General features: G+C 42.0%; 1 protein-coding gene across 1 annotated transcript in view; it reads left to right on the top strand.

The window, feature by feature from the left end:
- LOC146559640 (solute carrier organic anion transporter family member 1C1-like) overlaps nucleotides 1-20,882 on the top strand; it is a 45,804-nt gene that overhangs the window by 20,778 nt on the left and 4,144 nt on the right. Inside the window, exons 7-13 of the mRNA XM_085243280.1 lie at nucleotides 1,102-1,200; nucleotides 3,313-3,561; nucleotides 5,617-5,781; nucleotides 6,630-6,825; nucleotides 7,949-8,114; nucleotides 10,472-10,644; nucleotides 20,713-20,777. Coding sequence (XP_085099406.1) covers nucleotides 1,102-1,200; nucleotides 3,313-3,561; nucleotides 5,617-5,781; nucleotides 6,630-6,825; nucleotides 7,949-8,114; nucleotides 10,472-10,644; nucleotides 20,713-20,777 — 1,113 coding nt within the window. The remainder of the gene's footprint in view (nucleotides 1-1,101; nucleotides 1,201-3,312; nucleotides 3,562-5,616; nucleotides 5,782-6,629; nucleotides 6,826-7,948; nucleotides 8,115-10,471; nucleotides 10,645-20,712; nucleotides 20,778-20,882) is intronic.

Here is a 20,882-nt window from a genome sequence, read left to right as displayed (position 1 = left end):
GGTTATTTCTGTGGGAAGAAAGTCATGGGGGAGATAATCTATGGGCTTTATCTGCAAATCACTGATGACTTTCCTGCAGCATTTTATCATAGTTCCTAAGTCAGAGGTAGCAACTATGTGCTCAGACATGTTGTGGTTCAATTCTGGTGCCAACTTTTTGGCATGGGCAACAGTCTGTGCAGGTAGAGAACATGAAACTTGTTCTAGACTGTAAACCTGCACTGCATCAAAGGTAAGTTATGTGCATTGGATGTGCTACCAGGGCTAATGCCAAAGCCAGTGTTCTATTTCTACATTTACAGAAAATGATACTCCTCTGCACCGAAATTAGGTAGGATCTTCTTTTGCCCGTGCTTCACCTTTCCACAAGTTTCAACTTGGTAGTTTTTGCATAAACTTGCTCGAGGACAGAGAGACAGACACACAAACGAGGCAGCTCCTATCATTTAGCCAATAAATGCTCAGCTACAGTTCAGATGTAATAGTTAACACAGCCTTTGTTTGAACACATTATTAGCTCAGAACAATGTGAGGGTAGCAGAAAGTTCTGATTTTCTCTAAAGGAGAAAAAAGGTGATTTAAGTGACTTTGAACTGCTGGTCTGCTGAGATTTTCCTGCACAACCATGTGCAGAAGAGTTCAGAAGAGAATGACCAAACTGTTTTCAGGAAAGGAACAGTAACTCTGATAACCACCCATTACAGTCAAGGTATGCAATGTCACTGGGCAATTTTGCATATGAGCACCTCTGAATGCACAGTGCGTCAAACCTTGAATGAGATGGACCACACTGGTTATCACTTCTGTTTGCTGAGAACAGGAAACTGAGGCTACAGTTTGCCCAGGCTTACCAAAATTGGACAACAAAAGATTGGAAAAAAGCTGCCTGGTCTAATGAGTCTCGATTTCCAGTGCAACATGCAGAGGTTAGAGTCAGAATGTGGTGTAAACAACATGAAAGCAGGGTGGTGGTGTAATGATGAGGGGGATATTTTCTTGGCACACTATGTCTATCCTTTTATGACCACAATGTACTCATCTACTGATATCTGACTGTTTTATATGTCATGTGTCTCTTTTGGCATGACTGTCACATCCTAGGTTGTGTGCAGACCATTTCAGTGGTTGGCCCTGTGTTTGGTTACCTATTGGGCTCCCTTTGTGCCAAAATCTATGTGGACATTGGATTTGTAAAAATGGGTGAGTTTCATACTAACACATTTTTTAAATTGTTATTATGAGGCTAGACTGTCTACACAAATCGCTGCCATTAACACCATGACTCTGATTATTATCTGAGTGACTGTGGAATATTAAAAGTCCCTCGATTCATCTTTTGGTTTAATTATTGTTGCTGATATCATAAAAAAAACAACGGTGCCACAATAGCTGATAAGAATTGATAAACATTAAAGGGTGAGCCCCAGCTAACAGTCAGATGTTAAAATAAAATCATAATAATAAGCACCATCACCGTTAGGAAAAAGCTAGAGGTGGATAAAATGTTTTGTACCCATTAAAATAAATCATATTTGACTGTGGTTTAGGGTCCTAAGGCCAGATCCACAAAACTATGCTGACATGGTTGTGTGTACACAAAAAGACAGAACGTTTTCTGTTTTAATAAATTGTAATCATACATAGCCTGATATGCTTTTCCACAGTTAAATGAATATACAAATGCCCCCAGATAAACATCTGCAACTGAAACTGACTTGTGCAACTGCAGAACAGTTGGCTTTGCAGACAATTGGGGTTGTGGCTATTTATTTTACTGATTTATAATGTTTATTTTTAAATGATGAACGTGATAATATTTCTACACATATATCTACATATGAGTGAGCAGAATCTGTAGCAGAGGGATGACATTTCCTGCACTGGAAGCTTTCAGTTCTATGGACCAATACATGTTTGAGCAAACTTTGGCTGCTTTGGTTGTATCCAGGCAAACAATGCAAATAAAAAGCCCACTGTGTAAAATAGGTAATTTAACATGTTAATACCTCAAAACAAACAAGTGATAAAAAAGGGTTTGTAAACAACGAGCAGCAAATGTCAGCAAATCTTTTGATAGTTTCTGGCCCTAGAAATATTGCCAGTCACCCCCAGAGGCTGAGTCAGCAGACTCTTGGTTGGTTTCTTACATTGTGAGACTAATGGCTAATCAGCATTATTGCTCGATTTTAAATGTCAAAAAGATAATCGGTCTCAAATTGCAAGACTGAAAGAAACATTAGGCTAATTTTAGGACTGTGGGGAAAAAAAAGCTAAGGTTAAATTTGAATTTTGTGCTGAAATCTTAATTTAAATAATTATAAAGCTCATTACTCATTAGCATTATAAATGAAGTCTGATTGCTGAAAAGTTGCCAATTTAAAAAAGCCATGGGATTACATTTCTTGGTTTATACTGAATCTTTTTTTTACATTTCACCTGCATGCAGCTCACTCTATAAAACTCTATTTTTACCTGATCTAAAGTATCCACATTGTTACTGTACCATTTTTCGAAAAAGCAGCAATGTCTAAAGCAGCAGTGTCTAAAATTGCATTACCACTTTTTTGTGCACATGCATTGTTTATACGCTTAAACTCTGATACTGTGCACAGAGACTGAGACTTAAATACAACAGGGCCATTGTTAATGTTATTTGTAACACCTGTTGCCTGACTTCCTTTGGAGCTCAAATATCTGCTGTGAAAAAGAGTTTTTCATTCATAAAACTGAGGCCTGATGTTATCGGGAAAAAATGGCTCACATTCGTTGCGTGCACAATTCTAATCAGAGCAGGTGTACAGGATTAGCATCACTTAGGTAATGAGGCCAGCTGAGGAAGAAGAGGGACAAAGCCCTCTGGTCGGCAAGAAAGACTGAGAGAAAGAGACAGAACAGAACAGAACAAAGAAAAGGGGACAGCAGGAAAAAGCTAAAAGGAAAGTAGCCTTTAACAAAAAAAGGAGAAGAAAAATATAGAGTTTCAGATCAATTAAAAACACACAAAGGAGTAAACACGTGTTCGTCGGCACTGGATTTTGTTATTATTATTCTTAATCTAAAAAAATAACATTAGTTTCTATAGTTTTCCTATGCTGCATAATACATGTTCATAACAAAGTAACAAAAAAAACCCCAACAAAAAATAGCTTGAGTAAAAATATCAATCAGTACCATAAAGTACGTCATTTTCAGACTGGACACACAATCTGAGTGCTTAGAATAGATGAAAATCAGAAAACTAGTAGAATGAATAATACATGTACCTTGTTTTCAGAAAGCATTACTTAACTTTCATCTTCTTCCAAAACATAGAGACCATCACCATTACCCCATCAGATTCCCGCTGGGTGGGGGCCTGGTGGCTGGGTTACCTCATAGCTGGGGTTATCACCCTTCTTTCTGCTATCCCATTCTGGTTTCTGCCCCGCTCACTACCCGTGTCCAGGCCAGAGGTCCCAGAGAAGTGCACACCAGAGCAGACGAATTTCATCAAAGGCTCTCCCCTTCTGAAGCACAAGTACTCAGCAGATGAACACACTAGCTTTATAGAGATGGCCAAAGGTAAGGAAGTCTATAGGTTATTGGGTGTGATGTTTTTATATATGTCATATGTGGAAAACAATGTTTCTCAGAGCACATTGTATTTGGGATTAACACTTCACAAACTTGCAGTAATAACACATTTTCTTTGTGTTAAAGTGAGTACAAGCCGCATTTTAGATGAAGAATTGCTTATACATCATATTGCCAAAAGTATTCACTCACCTGTCCAAATCACTGAATTCAGGTGTTCCAGTTATTTCCATGGCCACAAGTGTATAAAACCAACCTTGACATGCAAACTGCTTCTACAAGTATTTGTGAAAGCATGGGTCGCTCTCAGGAGCTCAGTGAATTCCAGTGTGCTGCCGTGATAAGATGCCACCAGGGAATGACAGCAACTCAGCCACTTAGTGGCACGCCATATAAAATCACAGACTAGGGTCAGTGGATGCTGATGCATGTACTGCGCAGAGGTCACCGAATTTCAGGTCAGAGTGAATCTTTACAGACCTCCAAACTTCATGTGGCCTTCAGCTTAGATCAAGAACAGTGCATAGAGAGCTTCATGTAATCGGTTTGCATGGCCATGGTTACATAACTAAGCGCAATGCAAGTTGTTGGATTCAGTGGTCTAGAGCTTGCTGCCACTGGACTGTAGAGCAGTGGAGACACGTTCTCTGGAAGCACAAATCATGCTTCTCCACCTTACAATGGACAAGTCTGGGTTTGGTGGTTGCCAGGAGAACAGTATTTGTCCGGCTGCATTGTGGCAAGTGTAAAGTTTGTTGGAGGAGGATTATGGTGTTTTTCAGGAGTTTGGCTTACCCCTTTAGTTCCAGTGAAAGGAGCTCTTAATGCTTCAGAATACCAAGACATTTTGGACAGTTTCATGCTCCCAACTTTGTGGACACAGTATGGGGATCGCCCCTTCCACATGTGCATAAAGATATGCCTGCACAGAGTCCTGACCTCAACTTGACAGAACGCCATTGGGATGAATTAGAGCGGAGACTGCGAGCCAAGCCTTCTCGTCCAATATCAGCGAAAATTGGTCAAAAGTTCCCATAAACACTACCTTACCTTGTGAACACTACCTTACCTTGTGGACAGCCTTCCCAGAAGAGTTGAAGCTGTTATAACTGCAAAGGGTGGGCCAGTATCATAATAACCACATAGCATAACACACACACACACACACACACACACACACACACACACACACATACACACACACACACACACACACACACACACAAAACACAATAATCACTTAAGTTCATATGTGTATGAAGGTAGATGAGAAAATAGTTGAGGCGATATAGTGTGCCTGATGCATCACTGCCTTTGCATATTGCTATGTTTTTTGGCATATTACATCAATATGCCGACAATGTACACTCTGTACAATATAAAAAAAGTGGAGGCTCTTATCAAAACTTCACTTGCACAGCTTTATTATCCCTTTGAAAACTAAATGAATTTATACAGTGCAGCTCACCACTACGTCATCAAGACACTGAATCAGCTTTATGTCACGACTTAGAGAGTTATTGCTTATTTTGTGCTGATGTTAATGGCAGAGAAGGTTTGGAGATGTTAACAGTACCACATTTGAATCCAGCGAGCTCTTTAAAAAGACTGGTTCTTTCAAAAAAGGCTCTAAATACATCCTGCTCAGCTAGGAATTTGATTTTAAACACCTGTGGTAATGGGACAGAAAACACCTGAATTCAAAGAGGTGCGACCCAAATACTTTTAGCCATATACTGTATGTATTGCATATTTTTGTCTTCCTACCTTCACCTCCAAACAGTCGCAGCAGATGACTGCCCCCCTCCCTAAACCTGGTTCTGCAGGATCTTTCTTCCTGCTTAAAGGGAGTTTTTCCTTCCTGCTGTCACCAACTGCTTGCTCATAGGGGGTCATGTGATTGCTGAGGGTTTCTCTGTATTATTGAAGGGTGCCTGCCTTACAATAAAGCACCTTGAGGTGGCTATTGTTGTGATTTGGTGTTTATATAAATAAAATTGAATTAAAATGAATTTTAACTCATCTGTATTTTTGACTCCACAGACTTCATTCCAACCCTGCGAACGCTGCTGGCACACCCAGTCTATCTGGCCTACCTGTGCGTGACAATCATTCAGCTGAACTCTCTCATCGGCATGGTCACTTACAAGCCCAAATACATTGAGCAGCACTTCAGACAATCAGCTTCAAAGGCCAACTTTCTGATGGGTATGGTACATGTTTCATGAACATTGTGCCGTTATATAAATTATTAGTGTGTTACACTTGAAAATGATCACAGACGACTAGGGAAAGCTTTCCAGCTTGTTTCATATTGTATGGGAGAAAAAGGACTCGGACGTCCCTTGTTTGATCAAATGAATTCTGGCGTCAAGTATGGAAACGGCGTTATAATGCAGGAATCATGTGTTTAACATGGTAATTATTACAGATTTATGGGCTTTCTGTCCATTCAGCGTTACCCTCCTCCTTCTTCGCTTTTACATTTGTTGGATGAAGCAGAAATAGAACTTCAGGGAATGGATCTTGTTAGAGAAAGGAGAGCTGGGTTAGCTATATTCTAATTCAATCCACTAACAGCCACAGCTGCAGAGACTGGAGCTTTGTGAATATGAGAACTACTTTGCACATGAAATAAAATATCTAATGAAGTTCATAGCGTAAAATGAAAATATCTAGGTTCATGTGGTCTCATCAAGGGAGATGCCTGTGCTGACCAGACTGGCTGCATATGAAAGAGAATGTAATATTAGTGACCAGAGCTAATGACATGGATATAGATAAAAGACCATGTCTCCACATTGATGTTAAATAAAGCTATAAAAAGATAAAAAGCAGGGTTCTTTTTTGATCATGGTAACTTGGAACTAGTGTAGGGTTATTTTACCTCCGGAGCTGCCTCACTTGCAAGGTAGGATAAGCAGGTGTCTGAAAAACAATAGTGAAGCTTTGATGAAAAATTTAAAATGTTACCGTCATTCATTGTTCGAATCCTCATCTAGCCTTTTAAACAGCATCTAATTAATCATGTGCTTTGCTGTTTCCTTTAATCTCAGGTGTGATAAATATCCCAGCTGTGGCACTGGGGATGTTTTCTGGAGGTCTGCTGATGAAGAGGCTGAAGCTGAACATCATGGGAGCAGCCAAGTTCGCCTTTGGCACATCCCTTATAGGTTACATCCTGTCACTGTTCTTCTTCGCAATGAGTTGTGAGAATGCCAAGGTGGCCGGGGTGACACTTTCATATGACAAGTGAGTCAGAGGCGATTATATGATGTGTCGAGGTTAATGGCTACTTGTTTGGAAAATTTATTTTTCCTCCAAACTATTAAACGCAGCAGAGTTAGCCATCTAATATTTGAATGATTCCTCACTATGGTGGCTGAAAGCAACACATTATTTAAATGTTTCATATCATGCATCAGAGTTGATTGCTATGTTTTTTGGCATTTCTCAAAAAAGAGGATTTCTCAAAAAAGAAAATGTATGATAAAAGTCCATTTAATCATGAGGATGTCGACTCATATTTAAGCAGAACTGGCAACATTTCCATGGAGCTGCATATAAAGGAGCACGAGGTACCCTTTTGTTAAGCATATTTGGGAACCAGTAGGTGATTACAAGCTGAAACCAACACAAAATCATCCTCTGGGTTTGCCTAATAATGCATGTCAGTATTCAGACACAGCTGAAGTGACACTGCTGAGATGAAAAGTTAAAAGTAGCCAGAGGGGTGCAGCGTGCTAATTAGTCCATGCAGCGAATGTGCCGAAGCTCGAAAACCAATTTAAAAACCAAACACTGCATGCGGTAAATAAAATATGGAATTTCCTAATGCTCAGCAACTTGCTTATTTAGTTTCATAAATGAATGAGGATTGCTCTGGCGCCAGTCATTTTTGAAGACACTGATGATTGGAAATATGCACATTTGACTGTGTTTATTTGAAGCAGTAATATTTCATCTTATTACAGATTACATTGTCACCGTATAAAAAGGGGGTTGCTTGTAGTGATGAATCTAGAGAGAACTGTGGGAATTAAATCTGCAGCTTACTTAACAGTCTGAGCTCAAGATATAGTCTGAATCTTACTGTGTAAACTAGGTGGTGACGATTTAGGAAATAAACAGCAGGATATTCCTCTCAGGAGATGATGGACCAAAAAATCCACCAAAAAAACTGACCTACATTTGTCTGTAGGCCAGGAAGAGTGACTGAATATGCTGCACTTTGCTAACAAATTTGCCATATCACCTTGATAACGTATGTCTAATGTATCCCTAGAAACTCAAAATCCATATCAAATATATACAAAATTGTAAATAAGTGTATTTGTTTCTGAGTTGTACTTCTTTCTTATCATCTATCTTCCAGCATCGAAAAGATATCGTATGATAAGCACCCGCTCTTCACAGACTGCAACTCAAAGTGCGTTTGTTCATCGAGCGACTGGGACCCAGTCTGCGGTGAGAACGGCATCACATATGTTTCTCCGTGTCTGGCTGGCTGCACCACCTCTGCTGGCTCAGGAAAAAACACAGTAAGTTTACAAGCGGCTCAGAAAGTAAATACTGTACAACCAGAATCGGTTGGAAATTATGAGGCAAAAAACTTTGTTAGTGTCTCGTCTGTTTTAAAACTTGGAATAGTCTTATATCCCAACTGCGTAACCTTGGCTGGCTCAGAAAAACATGCATTTTTCTCGGAAGTGGGTTTCTACGTTTCATTTGGATTACACACTGTTTTGCCATAAAAGTCATTTGGCGTGAACTTCAAGGCATAATTCTCTCTCTTTTTTTTAAACTAAATGTTACTGAGAAGAGATCTTCTGTCACTCATTCATGACTGTGCATTCATTTATTCTCCATTGTGAGAATGAATACAGTTTTCATGAGAAAACATCGTAAAACTTGCCCACAGCTGGTTTAAAGAGAAAGATACATGCTTTAATATGAGAAAATAACAAAATGAGTTGTACAATCTTCTATTCCTGTATACTTAACCAATATAAGATAAAAAATAAGAATAAGACACTAATTTCATTGCATCAAATTGAATTGCTGGTAAAATCTCAAACGTGATCAGTGATCTGGAACCAGGCTATGTCGGTCTTTACGGCTCATGGCTGGTTTTTAAAAGGGGACTTTTTATGCTAATTCTTGCACTTTATTAAATTAACTTTACATGATTCACATTCATGGATGTTTCTGTCTGAAATAGGCAATTTTAGCTCCTCTCCCCTTAAGGCCACTCTGACCATATTAAGGAAATCCCCTCTCTTTGACGTCATGCTTTCGGCTTTTGGTGATGACTTGCACATGCGCAGACCTTTGGCAGTGTTTAAATGATCCTCCGCCCTTGTGAAACTATATTAATTATGATAAGTCTACTTTAATTGTTATTTATTGATTAGTGCAGATATCAAGAAAGGGTATTCACAGTTTTGATGACTAAGTGCTGTTTTAGGGAGCAAGCATGTGACTGAGGGCCTTTAAGGGAAGCCCACACAGCCAGTGCTTTCAAGCACTGGCTGTGTGGGCTCTCCAAGGTTCACACATGAACCTTGGAGAGTTTCATGAGAATTAGATTTGGATATTTTCCACTGTTCCTTTTTCTAACATGTAGCACACAGCAGGAAATAGTCCACTTAGTTTAGGCCAGAGAGTTCCTTACACAGTGGAGGCAGCCTCTCTAAATCGCTGTACACAATCTTTTACATTAATTTGGTTGCTTACTTCCTGGGTATTATTTGCCTGTATATGATTGTCTTTATTTAAAGAAAGTTTGATTGACTAAAGGCTTGTGCTTTTTTGTACTGGTTTGAAGTTTTCTGTTAATCAGTAAGGGAGTTTTATTTAAACCAGCTAAATTCAAAATGAGGGAGTTTAATGCTAGATTTACTAAACTGCTTAAAACTGTCTTATGGTGTAAAAATGTTGCGACAAGTTAGTTAAGTCAAGTTAATTTATTTATTAGCACATTTTAAAACAACACAGGTTGGCCAAAGTGCTTTACAGCTAAATAGAATAAAACAGCAGGGAAATAGAGAAATAACAAGAAAAGCAAGAACCAAAAAGAAAAGAAACGTGTCAAAACTCAGTCAAAATTAAACACTAGTGAGTAAAGGCGTGTCTTTAAGTGAGTTTTAAACATCTCAAGGGTTGCAGAGGTGCTAATTTGAAGAGGCTAACTGTTGCAAAGTTTAGGTTTGACTACAGCAAAGGCCTGGCCTGCTCTGTGTTTAAAGATCTATTAAGAATAGTTAAAATAGGAATAGTTCAAAGTCCAGAAAGGTAAGAGGATGCTAAAGTCCATTTAGTGACTTAAAAACAAGTAATAAAATGTTAAAATCTGTTCTACTGGAAGTCAGCATAAGGAAGCCAAAAGTCAGCATCTAAAAAACATGGACAGAGTTGTGCAGCATCCCAAATCAATAACTGAATATTGACTTGAACAGTGTCCACTTTTATGCACATAGCACTGTTATTGTCCCAGGGGTTGTATTTGAGAAATAACATGCCGTGTATCACTTTTTCCATTAAACATGACCTGTGCCAGTATGTCTGAATGGTAATTCTCACTATTTATTGTATTTTTATACAGCGACATTGTTTTTGCACCTTGTGTTTTGCAAAATCTTTCTGCACTTTTCCTATAAAAAAGACATGAAAGACTACTATCATCTTTTGATTTGTATATAAATGTAGTTTGCAATTCTATGCATACAGGCTAGTGACAAAATAAAGGAAAACCCTCTCTGAACTCCCTCTATCTCAGTAAGGTGTTGGGCAACAATGCTTTGACACACACACGCACACTGGTTTTTCCATTAATTTGTCTGTAGTTGTCTGTGTCTAGCTATATGGTCATATGTGTGGAATATGCGTGTCTCTCCAGGTCTTCTCTAACTGTTCCTGTGTCGGTGTGGCTGGTAACTATACGGCCAGTACAGGTCACTGCCCTCAAAAGGACGACTGTGACAGGATGTTCCCGTACTTCCTGGCTCTCTCTGTCATCACTTCCTTTATCATCTCTCTTGGGGGGACACCAGGATACATGCTTCTTATCAGGTCAGATTAAATTTAAGGCATATAATGAGAAAGGATCTTGAAATAACTACATTATCCCTGTATTCGTATTAGCATTTATATCAAGCCTCAATTTCAAACTTTTAGAACTGTCTATTTAACTAAGGTGGTACAAAAAGCATTTCTTGTACTGTTTAGTATTTTCCTTACCTTGAAATCCCCACACACCTGGGTTTGGGATAACAGTGGACAATTGGGAGGTTCACTCAAAGGACAGCCAACATTTCCTTGCCAGTATTTTGCTCGAAAGTGTGGCTTGTTGAGGCTGTGCCCCGCCTGGCATGCAGACAAACAGCGGTCGAAACAGCAAAGACAAAAAAACTTTGGTCATGATGAACATTTTTCCATTGCCGCACACAGAAACACTAACATCTTGAACCAATTCAGATTTAATAAAATGTTGTTATACTAATTAATCAGCATGTACACGGAGTTGTGCCTTGTGACTTTGAGCACAGACTTCCTGCAGCCATCTCTGCAGCATGAGTCTGTAGCCAATATTGTCATGAATCGCTGTGTGGCAGGTAAGCAGGAGTGGTGGACCCAAAATGCAGAACTCAGACACGGAAGTGAAACTTAAGGCGCAGCTTTATTGCTGGGAAAAACCTCGTACAAACTAAACTCACCAAAAGAAAACCAAAAGTCAGAACAGAGGAACCAAGGACTGAAACACTGGAAAGAAACACTAAACTGGAGCAGGAGACCAAACACTAGGAACATAGAAGCAGAACACACAGCTAGTTGAGGGTACGACGCGACACTGACACAGAGAAACACAGGGCTTAAATACACAGATGGCAGTAATCAAGGGATGAGAGACAGGAGGGGAACACACCTGGGAGAAATCACAGCTGACGAGACAGGGGAAACGTAAACTGAGCACACTCACATATGACACAAACCTTCACAATAAAACAGGAAACTCAGACACATGGAACCAGACAAGACATTGAACTAAACAGACAGATGGGGTGACACCATAGACAGAGACAGACTCAAAGGCAGACCAAATATAACACACAGAACTCAAACAATAATAATCATCATCATCATCATCAACTAGAAAATGATAACTAAAAGCGCTGGGTCACCGACCCAGGACCATGACAGTACCCCCCCCCCCCTCAAGGGCTGGCTCCAGACAGCCCAGCAGAAACACAAAAACGGACCAAAACCAAAAAAGAAAAGCACCCGACCAGGGCGGGCGGAGGGGGCCCAGGACGGAGGGACAGAGTCCAAAAAGGCCCAGATGGCCAAGTTCAGGGGGCCGACAGCACAGGAGGCCAAAACAGTTCAGTTCCGGGGGCCGACCGTGCGGGCGGCAACGGCGGCGCGGATGCAGGTCCGGGGGCCGGCCACGCGGAAGGCAGTGGCGGCGACAGAGCAGATCCGGGGGCCGGCCACGCGGAAGGCAGTGGCGGCGTTTAGGAAGGTGTTCAGGAGGGCGTCCACGGTGGCGGAGATGCCCAACAAGTGGCCTGGCAGATGACCGACGATGTGGAGGTGGTAGTAGGGGACCTGAAGGCTGCGTGGCCCCTGCAGCCCCAGGCGAAGCGGAGGCTGGACCAGACGAGGTGGAAGCGGAGGCTGGACCCGACGAAGCTGATGAGGACGCTGAAGTTGGACCAGGCGACGCTAATGAGGCTGATGAGGATGCGGAGGCTGGACCCGGCGATGCCGAAGCAGGAGCCGGACCCGGCGATGCCGATGAGGATGCTGGAGCCGGACCCGGCAACGGCGTGGGTGGACCTGAAGCTGGACCCGGCGACGGCGTGGAAGCCGGAGACGGAGGCGCTGCAGCAGGCAGTGTGGATGAAACTGTGGATGCGGCTGCTGCTGCGGGTGTGGATGAGGCTGCTGGTGGAGCAGCTGGTGGCTGGATGGGCTCCTCGGGCCCCCCAGCTGACGAGGAAGGTCGCTGGACGGGCTCCTCGGGCCCCCCAGCCGGCAAAGCAGGAGGCTGGACGGGCTCCTCGGGCCCCCCAGCCGGCGAAGCAGGAGGCTGGACGGGCTCCTCGGGCCCCCCAGCCGACGAGGAAGGTCGCTGGACGGGCTCCTCGGGCCCTCCAGCGAAAACAGTCTCAGGACCAGTGGGCACAGGGGCCCCTGGAACACACAGGACAAAACCAGCAGGCGCGGGGACCTCTGGCAGGCACAGATCGGAACCAGCAGGCACACGGGCCTCTGGCAGGCACAGATCGGAACCAGAAGGCACACAGGCCTCTGGCAGGGACCGAACAGAACCAGGCACACGGGCTTCTGGCAGGGACAGAACAGAACCAGGCACACGGGCCTCTGGCAAACACATGGCAGACTGCAGCTGCACAGAGCATTGAGTCTGCTCAGGTAGCAACGGCCAGGTGCGGTCCTCAGCTGGCTTCTTAACCGCCAGGGGTCCAGAGTCTGCTGGGGGCTGAAACCCAGCCTCTGGGGAGGCCCTGGAGTGAATCTCAGTCTCAGAACTGGCCAGCTTTTGAGGACTGATAACAATATTGTTTGGTTTGTCTCTCTGATTAGGATTCAAGGTTGTGGAACAGTTCTGTAAGGGTTGGATAGACATAGCTTGCTGTACCGGAGGTGTAGGTGAAGATGATGGCTGTATAGGTGGCTGAGCTGAGGGCAACTGAAGAAAAGGTCGGGAAAATGATGGTTGTGAAATTGGAAACCGAGCTGACGATAAGGCTGATGATTCCTCTACCAACTGAGCTATTGACTGGGCTAAGGATTGAAATAAGGTTTGTAGTAAGTCAGGCTGTGGATGTGACTGTGCTATGGGAAGCGAGGCTGAATGTGGTGGAGGTGGCGACTGAGCTTCGGGCCGGGCGGCTAACTGAGCTTCGGGCCGGGCGGCTAACTGAGCTTCGGGCCGGGCGGCTAACTGAGCTTCGGGCCGGGCGGCTAACTGAGCTGACATAGCCCCAGAATAAACAGTTCCAGATGAAACAGTCTTAACTCCTGGGTCCGAAGGAGCATCAGAAGCACAGTCTTTTGAACCAAAGTGGAAACGATCGCTCTCAAAATGAATACTGTCATTTTCTGGAACAGGAGGAACAGAAGATCTAGAGTTCATGAAGCTGACGTTAGCGGCCTTGGGGGAAACGGTACGTTTATCCCTCGACACAGAAGGCGAATGTAGGGGGACTTTGTCACTCACCCTAGGCGGTTGGTCGAGAAGAGTCCCAGGCTCCTGCCGGAGCCGTGAGTGCTGGCGGCACGTTCGCCGCTTCCAAGTAGAAGAGGAAGCAGCACTGGCAGAATGTGACAAGGAATGACTCGGCTGTGGCTGCTCCTGCTGTGAAGTGGAAACGCTGGGTGAGTCGGGTGGCACTATAATGATCCCTAACATCTTGTAGAAAGCTTGAGCTGGTGTAAGCTGGTTGCTCGCGGTCTCATAGTAATCCTCCCGGGACCGGCGGGAGCGTTTTCTGTGAGACCGGGGGATCCGGGGGGAAGAAGCAGGTGAGTGGACCGAAGGGTAAGCAGCTAGTGAGGAACGGCAGCACGGAGGCCCTCCAAGCACTAGCCGGGTCCCGTCAAAGGCTGAGCTGCGCTTCCTCAGTGAGTCTGCTGGATCCATACTGGTCGCGTCGTTCTGTCATGAATCGCTGTGTGGCAGGTAAGCAGGAGTGGTGGACCCAAAATGCAGAACTCAGACACGGAAGTGAAACTTAAGGCGCAGCTTTATTGCTGGGAAAAACCTCGTACAAACTAAACTCAGGACTGAAACACTGGAAAGAAACACTAAACTGGAGCAGGAGACCAAACACTAGGAACATAGAAGCAGAACACACAGCTAGTTGAGGGTACGACGCGACACTGACACAGAGAAACACAGGGCTTAAATACACAGATGGCAGTAATCAAGGGATGAGAGACAGGAGGGGAACACACCTGGGAGAAATCACAGCTGACGAGACAGGGGAAACGTAAACTGAGCACACTCACATATGACACAAACCTTCACAATAAAACAGGAAACTCAGACACATGGAACCAGACAAGACATTGAACTAAACAGACAGATGGGGTGACACCATAGACAGAGACAGACTCAAAGGCAGACCAAATATAACACACAGAACTCAAACAATAATAATAATCATCATCATCATCATCATCATCATAAACTAGAAAATGATAACTAAAAGCGCTGGGTCACCAGGACCATGACAAATATAAATAAATATTAGGGGTGCAACGATATTCGTATCGATATTGAACCGTTCCAGTGGCGGCTGGCCCATAGGGGGCGCTCGGGCTCCGCCCCCCCAAATGTGGAGGAGTAAAAATATATATTTTTAAAAAATTCATCAATGATAGTTTTACTATGTGTGTGCCCATATACAGCCAGGCGTATTTTAACATTTTCACCAGCTGACTCATTAAAGTTCAACCAACAAACGGTGTTTTTCTTCTTCTGGGGCGCTCGTCAAAGCGCCCTTGATATGCAGCGAAATAGCCTATCATTAAATGGTTGCCAGGGGAAAATAATAAATATTTGACCTATCAGCGTCGCTGAATTAAATGGTTTGGGGGCGCTTAAAATTGCGCCCCTGCAGAAAACGCGCGAAGATTTGCTGTTCTAGAATTTTACCTCAGTCAGTAGCCTAAGTGAGCTATAAGGTCAGAGAGAGACGATGGCAGCGGTATTGTTAACGGTTGAGGCACAGCCTCCCCCAAATTCGGTTAGATCGCTTCTAACCTACCCTTTTGCCAGAAGGACAATGGCAGAAAAACTGCAAGTTAAAGAGTTGGGACCTGACAAGCCCGAAATTCAACTAACCCAGGCAACGAAGGAGAAGTCAAAAGCATACAACAGGACTTTTTGTCGGAGTTGGTTCCAGCGCAAGTCGTGGCTGACAGGCTGTGGAACAGCTAATGCACTTTTTTGTTTCCCGTGCATACTGTTCAAAAGTGACAAGTGTGATTTGACGTGGACACAATCTGGACAAACCGACTTAAAGCACCTCTCCGAACGAATCAAGAAACATGAAAGCTCACGAGTTCATATGGACAACAGTGTAAAGCTAGCTGTGCTAGGGAAAACTAGCATAGCGGCGCAGCTAGATGATGGACATCGGATTGCTTTAAGAAGGCACAACGAAGAGGTAGATAAAAACCGTCATATTTTATCTAAAATCATCGATTGTATTAAGTTTTGTGGTGCTTTTGAGCTAGCAATGCGGGGACGCATTTAGCCCACCCCCCCAATCAGTTTACAGTTGTTGTTTTCAATAGTTATTTTTCATTCATTCAAAAAAAAAAAAAAAAATCTGTTCATGTTCATTTTTACAAATCTATACAAATGGCCAGAATATGGTTGTTCATTTTAAATTTAAATTAAAATTGTGTTGTTTGATGTACTCATTAACCCTTTACAGCCGATCGGAGGCACGCTCTGTTTTGCGTAACTATTTTTAAATCCCGGTAGCTCTGCAACCAAGTAAGCTAGCGCAATAATTTTTTTTGCATATGAAACCAGAGGAGTTGTACTTACATCTTACGCCATCAGCTTGTCCTCGGTCACAGTTTCCTTCCACATATAGCTTTGCAAAAACTGCATAAAAATCACTTGCAGCAACAAAAACATGATATTCCAGAAACACGCTTCGCCGATCCATCAGCTGTTTGTAACACTTCCTACGTCCATCAGCGCGAACTATCACATGACCGCATGACCTGCCCGAAACCGGAAGTGACGTCATTTTGCGGAAATGTAGTTTTTTACGATCGAGGCCTTATGAGCTTGTGTTTTACTTGTTATGTGTTTTAAAAAGGTATGTTTGACTTTATGACTTTCTGTGTCGTTTCTGGGATGCTTAAGACTCATATTGCACTGCTGGAAATAGTTTATTTTGATGCATATGCTGTTATTTTGCAAATTTGCACTATAATATTTATTTTTGTTTTTCCTGCAGTATATAAAAATTGGTGTATTTCAAAAATAAAACTATGAAGACACTCAAAATAAATTTCCTGTGGTGGGAAACTAGTTTGTGTAACTTTTTTGTATTTACAGTTTTGAGGGATAAGCCTCTTAAATTTCTCTAACTAGAAATATATGTTAAAAAAACAAAAACGATTTTCAATTTTTTTGTAGTTTATTGCACTTTTTTGCAATTTATGTAATTACTATGCACCTAATGCAGACATATTATTAAAGTTTGGGCTATAATGGTTGTATTGATGTATAGCAACTTGAAATGCTCCCAAAAATGGCTCCACAGCATGTAAAAATATAATATAAGCTCTGGCGAACTTGGTTCTATGGTAGGTCTTAAAGGGTTAAATGGGTCATTTTAGTCGATATCATAAAAATTGCCCCCCCTGAGATTTTTTTCAGGAGCCGCCACTGAACCGTTCGATACAGTGCTTTCGGTTCGGTACGCATATGTATCGAACAATACAACATTTGTAATTTCTTTTATCAATTTTCCTTCTGACGATGCTGTCTGTGTTGAGCGCTCAGTGAATCTGTGTTCGACTACTCCGCCTAGGCTGCACTGTCGAGCGCAGATCCACTGAGAGCTCAACACAGACAGCATAGTCAGAAGGAAGAGCGCAGGGCAAGCTAGCGAGACCGAAGTTAAGCTCTCCTTGCAACAGGCAAATTGAACGTCATTCAGATCTGGCGTTTGGAATTATTTTGGTTTTCATGTGACGTATGACCCTGAAGGTAAGCGAGTCGTGGACTAAAGTAAAACAGTATGTTGAATGTGCCATGCAATGCTCAATTACATTGGTGTGAACTAGTGTGTTAGCGCAGTTAGCTCGTTAACGTGTTGGCCGTCTAGCCCCATGCACGGAGTGATCGGCGGTAGCTCGTTAACGGAGATTTGCCGTGTTGTGGCGTTAAGGTCATTTCAACAAGATTAACCTGAAAGCACTAGCGGGAACACAACGAATATGACTGCACATTTACGCCGACATCATCCTAGTGCAAAGACAAAAACAACAAGCATGCTACTAACTTTAGCCGAGTCATTTAGACAGCTGTTAGCACATGATTCTCCTTATGCTGCTGAGAATATAGCCCAGAAGAAGCGGATAGTATAGCTTTTATTTTGGAAAGAGACATTTCTCTGTAATAAACTCTCTTTTCCAAAGATGAGTGATTCCTCAATCAGATACAGGGCTTGCAATATCGCTAGCCCGACGTCCAGGAGCTAGCGATTTTTTCAGTCGGGCTACAAAAATCTCTCTGCCCTGCCGTCGGGCTATTGTAGGAAAAATATATGTCAATGCTTTTGCATTCTTTCGGAAATGTAGCTGGGTAATTATGTCATTGGCATCGGTGAGCCACTGTCAATATGTGACATATTGAAATCGCGTTTGAATTTGCGCTTGTTTTTTTGCTTTCACTTTGCAATCGTGCGAACTGTGTATAGAGAGCGACAGCACTGATCTGTGAGTGATGATAATTTGTGCACCAATTCCTCTGACATCGTCTTATTAATCGTTAGCTTACTATGCAAACATGACAAGTGAAATCTCCCGCAGCTTAAACATGTGAGAGGTTGATCGCGCAGAGAATCGCTGAGCTTATGTGAGTGAGTGTGTAAAAGCATTTCAGTTCTGCTGAGCCAAATAAGACAGGTCAGGGTGAAGAAGTGACAGCCAAAGAAAAGCTTACCACAAAACGGAGAAGTTATGACAAATCAGACTATAAGGCAAAAAGAAAGTGCAGCTTTATGGTTTCATGGACAAAAGAATTTCTGTGGCTGCAATATGACGAGCTAAATAACCAGGGCTGCACATAAGTGGTTCGCAGGTGCGCATTCGCTGTCAAAATAAAAAACACGCACAAGGGTTAGGGTTAAATTCAAAAACTGTACTTTTGAGTTAAAATATATATTTATAATTTTAATAAATGACAAATTAAAAATGCATGAACATTTTTTGTATCGAAAAAATATCGAACCGTGACACCAAAGTATCGAACCGAACCGAACCGTGAATTTTGTGTATCGTTGCACCCCTAATAAATATATAAATCAATATTTAAAAAATCTGTTTTCTAATTGATAAAGAAAAATCTGTAGATTTTGGTGATCTCTAATAATTAATATAGGTCATTATTACAGTTTTTGTTTTCTCATATGAGATATGAGATAATAAAAAGAATATGTTGACAAAGCACATTCGTGAGCAAATCACATAGTGACAATGACACGCTTCTGCAAAAACAAAGCCTAAATTACAGAAAGCTAGTATTGAATTACTTTATATTGTGAACATCCATGTGGGAGTGTTTGGACTGATAGAAAAAGTCCAAAATCTATGTCATCATGCACATTTTCCAAATCTATCCGATGGACTGGATTCGAGTCTTTGCCAGGCCGCCTTATGTTTGACATCCCTGAGTTAGACTATAGATGAGGCTTGATACAATAAGCTACACAGAGATGCCCACACAGTCCATCTGAAAAGACCTAATGCTGTACCTGTTGCATGTGCATGTTTTGCATATGAAGGGCATATCATATAATTTGGACTCTTTAGAACAAGCCCTGTACTGTACTACTACTCCTGTAGTAGTTGAGTCAGTCCTAAATGCTTAATGTCATTTGTTGTAGTTACCATTGACTCTTACACAATTTTATACCTGCTTGTTTCACTACTGCAAACTTTGGAGCTTGTTTTCATAAAGCCTTGTATAAACTTCCTGTTATTAGCAGTGGCTGCATACTTGTTTGTGGATTTGTTTGTCTGCCAAACTTATAAAAAAGGGACTTTGTCAAATTAATATTTTAAAAAAACCCAACATTTGTTCTAGTGGTTAGTTGAGAATGACGGTGAGGGCAAATCTTTGCTCTGCTAGTCACAAATGATTTCAGTGACACTGGAAAGTCTAAAACAGATACTGTTACCTTGTTGACATGTCTGATCTCAATGTGTGGAAGCACACGTATCATTGAAAACTATGATATGCTCCTTAGCACACTGGTAATTACCAGTGTCAGTAGACATCAGTTTCCACAATCACATTACTTAGAAAGTGACAGGTGAACATTTTGACCTGCTGATAATAAACTGATTTATTTGATTTATGACAATAACTCTTGAGTGTCAAGTAGACATGTAACAGTAAAATAAATGTAATAATCCAAGACTACGCTTTATAGCAGCTCCCTTGTACCTGTTATATAGTTAATCCTGCCATCTGAAGCCAAAAATGCATTTTAGGCTGTTCTGTGTTCAGTCTTTCCTGAAAGTTGTTCACATGCCTGTGGGATAGCTGTAGGGCCGTTCACTCGGAGAGCCCGCTTGATGATACAAGTAATCTTCTAAGTCTTATCATAGAAGCATTTCCACTCCTGGATCCAATACACTGACACACAACCAGTCTTATTTGTGTACACAAAAACAGCATCAATGTTGTACAGAAACATCTCGCACATCTTCAGGATTTTACCAGAGGTAAAGGTGGTATACAAACCCAAAATCATGTGTCATCAACCAGGCTTCAAATTTTCTGCCACACAGCGGCCTCTGGTGGTTAACTGTGGACTTTACAGTGACATGCTGTGACACATGCATGTGCTAATCATTTATTTTCTGCTTTGTTCTCCCTATAAATCCAACTCGGGTGTGTTTTTCAAGTAAAGAGATTTATGCTAAGGGAATTACACCCTCCTATATGCGAGCACATAAGCACACACTTAACACACAAACGTAGGACCTCTTAAAGCCATGTCAGCTGATCCTGTTGGATTCCAGTGGCCTGGCAGGAATGTAGTGACTTTGCGCTGTGCGTGAATAGTCATCTTATTATTCCTCTGTTCATTTTCAGAGATCAGAAAGACGGTTTAGTTTCCATAGGAATGGTAAAAGTTCTTCTTAACAGGTTTATCAAATGTCATATATTTTGTTGTTTAAGTGGAACAGCTATGGTTTACATTTTGTATTTACATTTACACTCGCTTGAGTAACAGTGGCATTACTTCTGGTGTTACCTAATAGGCTTTTTTTTTTTGTCCAGTAACAATAGAAACTGATTTAAATGATAGTAACCATGTTCTATTTATTTATTTTATTTTATTTATGCAGGTGCATCAAGCCACAGCTGAAATCTTTGGCCCTGGGTTTCCACGCACTGGCAACACGGACCCTTGGTAAGACCTGTTCGGTAGTCGGGAATGTTCTGGGATTTGATCTTGGTTTAACTCTTCCTGAAAACCTTTGCTTTGTTTGTCCAAGTTTAGTCATAAAATGTTTGT

The sequence above is a fragment of the Mchenga conophoros genome, linkage group LG14 (assembly GCF_057382185.1).
Source record: "Mchenga conophoros isolate Kocher_MC1m ecotype Shallow Benthic linkage group LG14, M_conophoros_male_GT1.1, whole genome shotgun sequence".
NCBI classification, from domain to species: domain Eukaryota; kingdom Metazoa; phylum Chordata; class Actinopteri; order Cichliformes; family Cichlidae; genus Mchenga; species Mchenga conophoros.
This window is presented reverse-complemented; position numbering and strand designations above follow the sequence as displayed.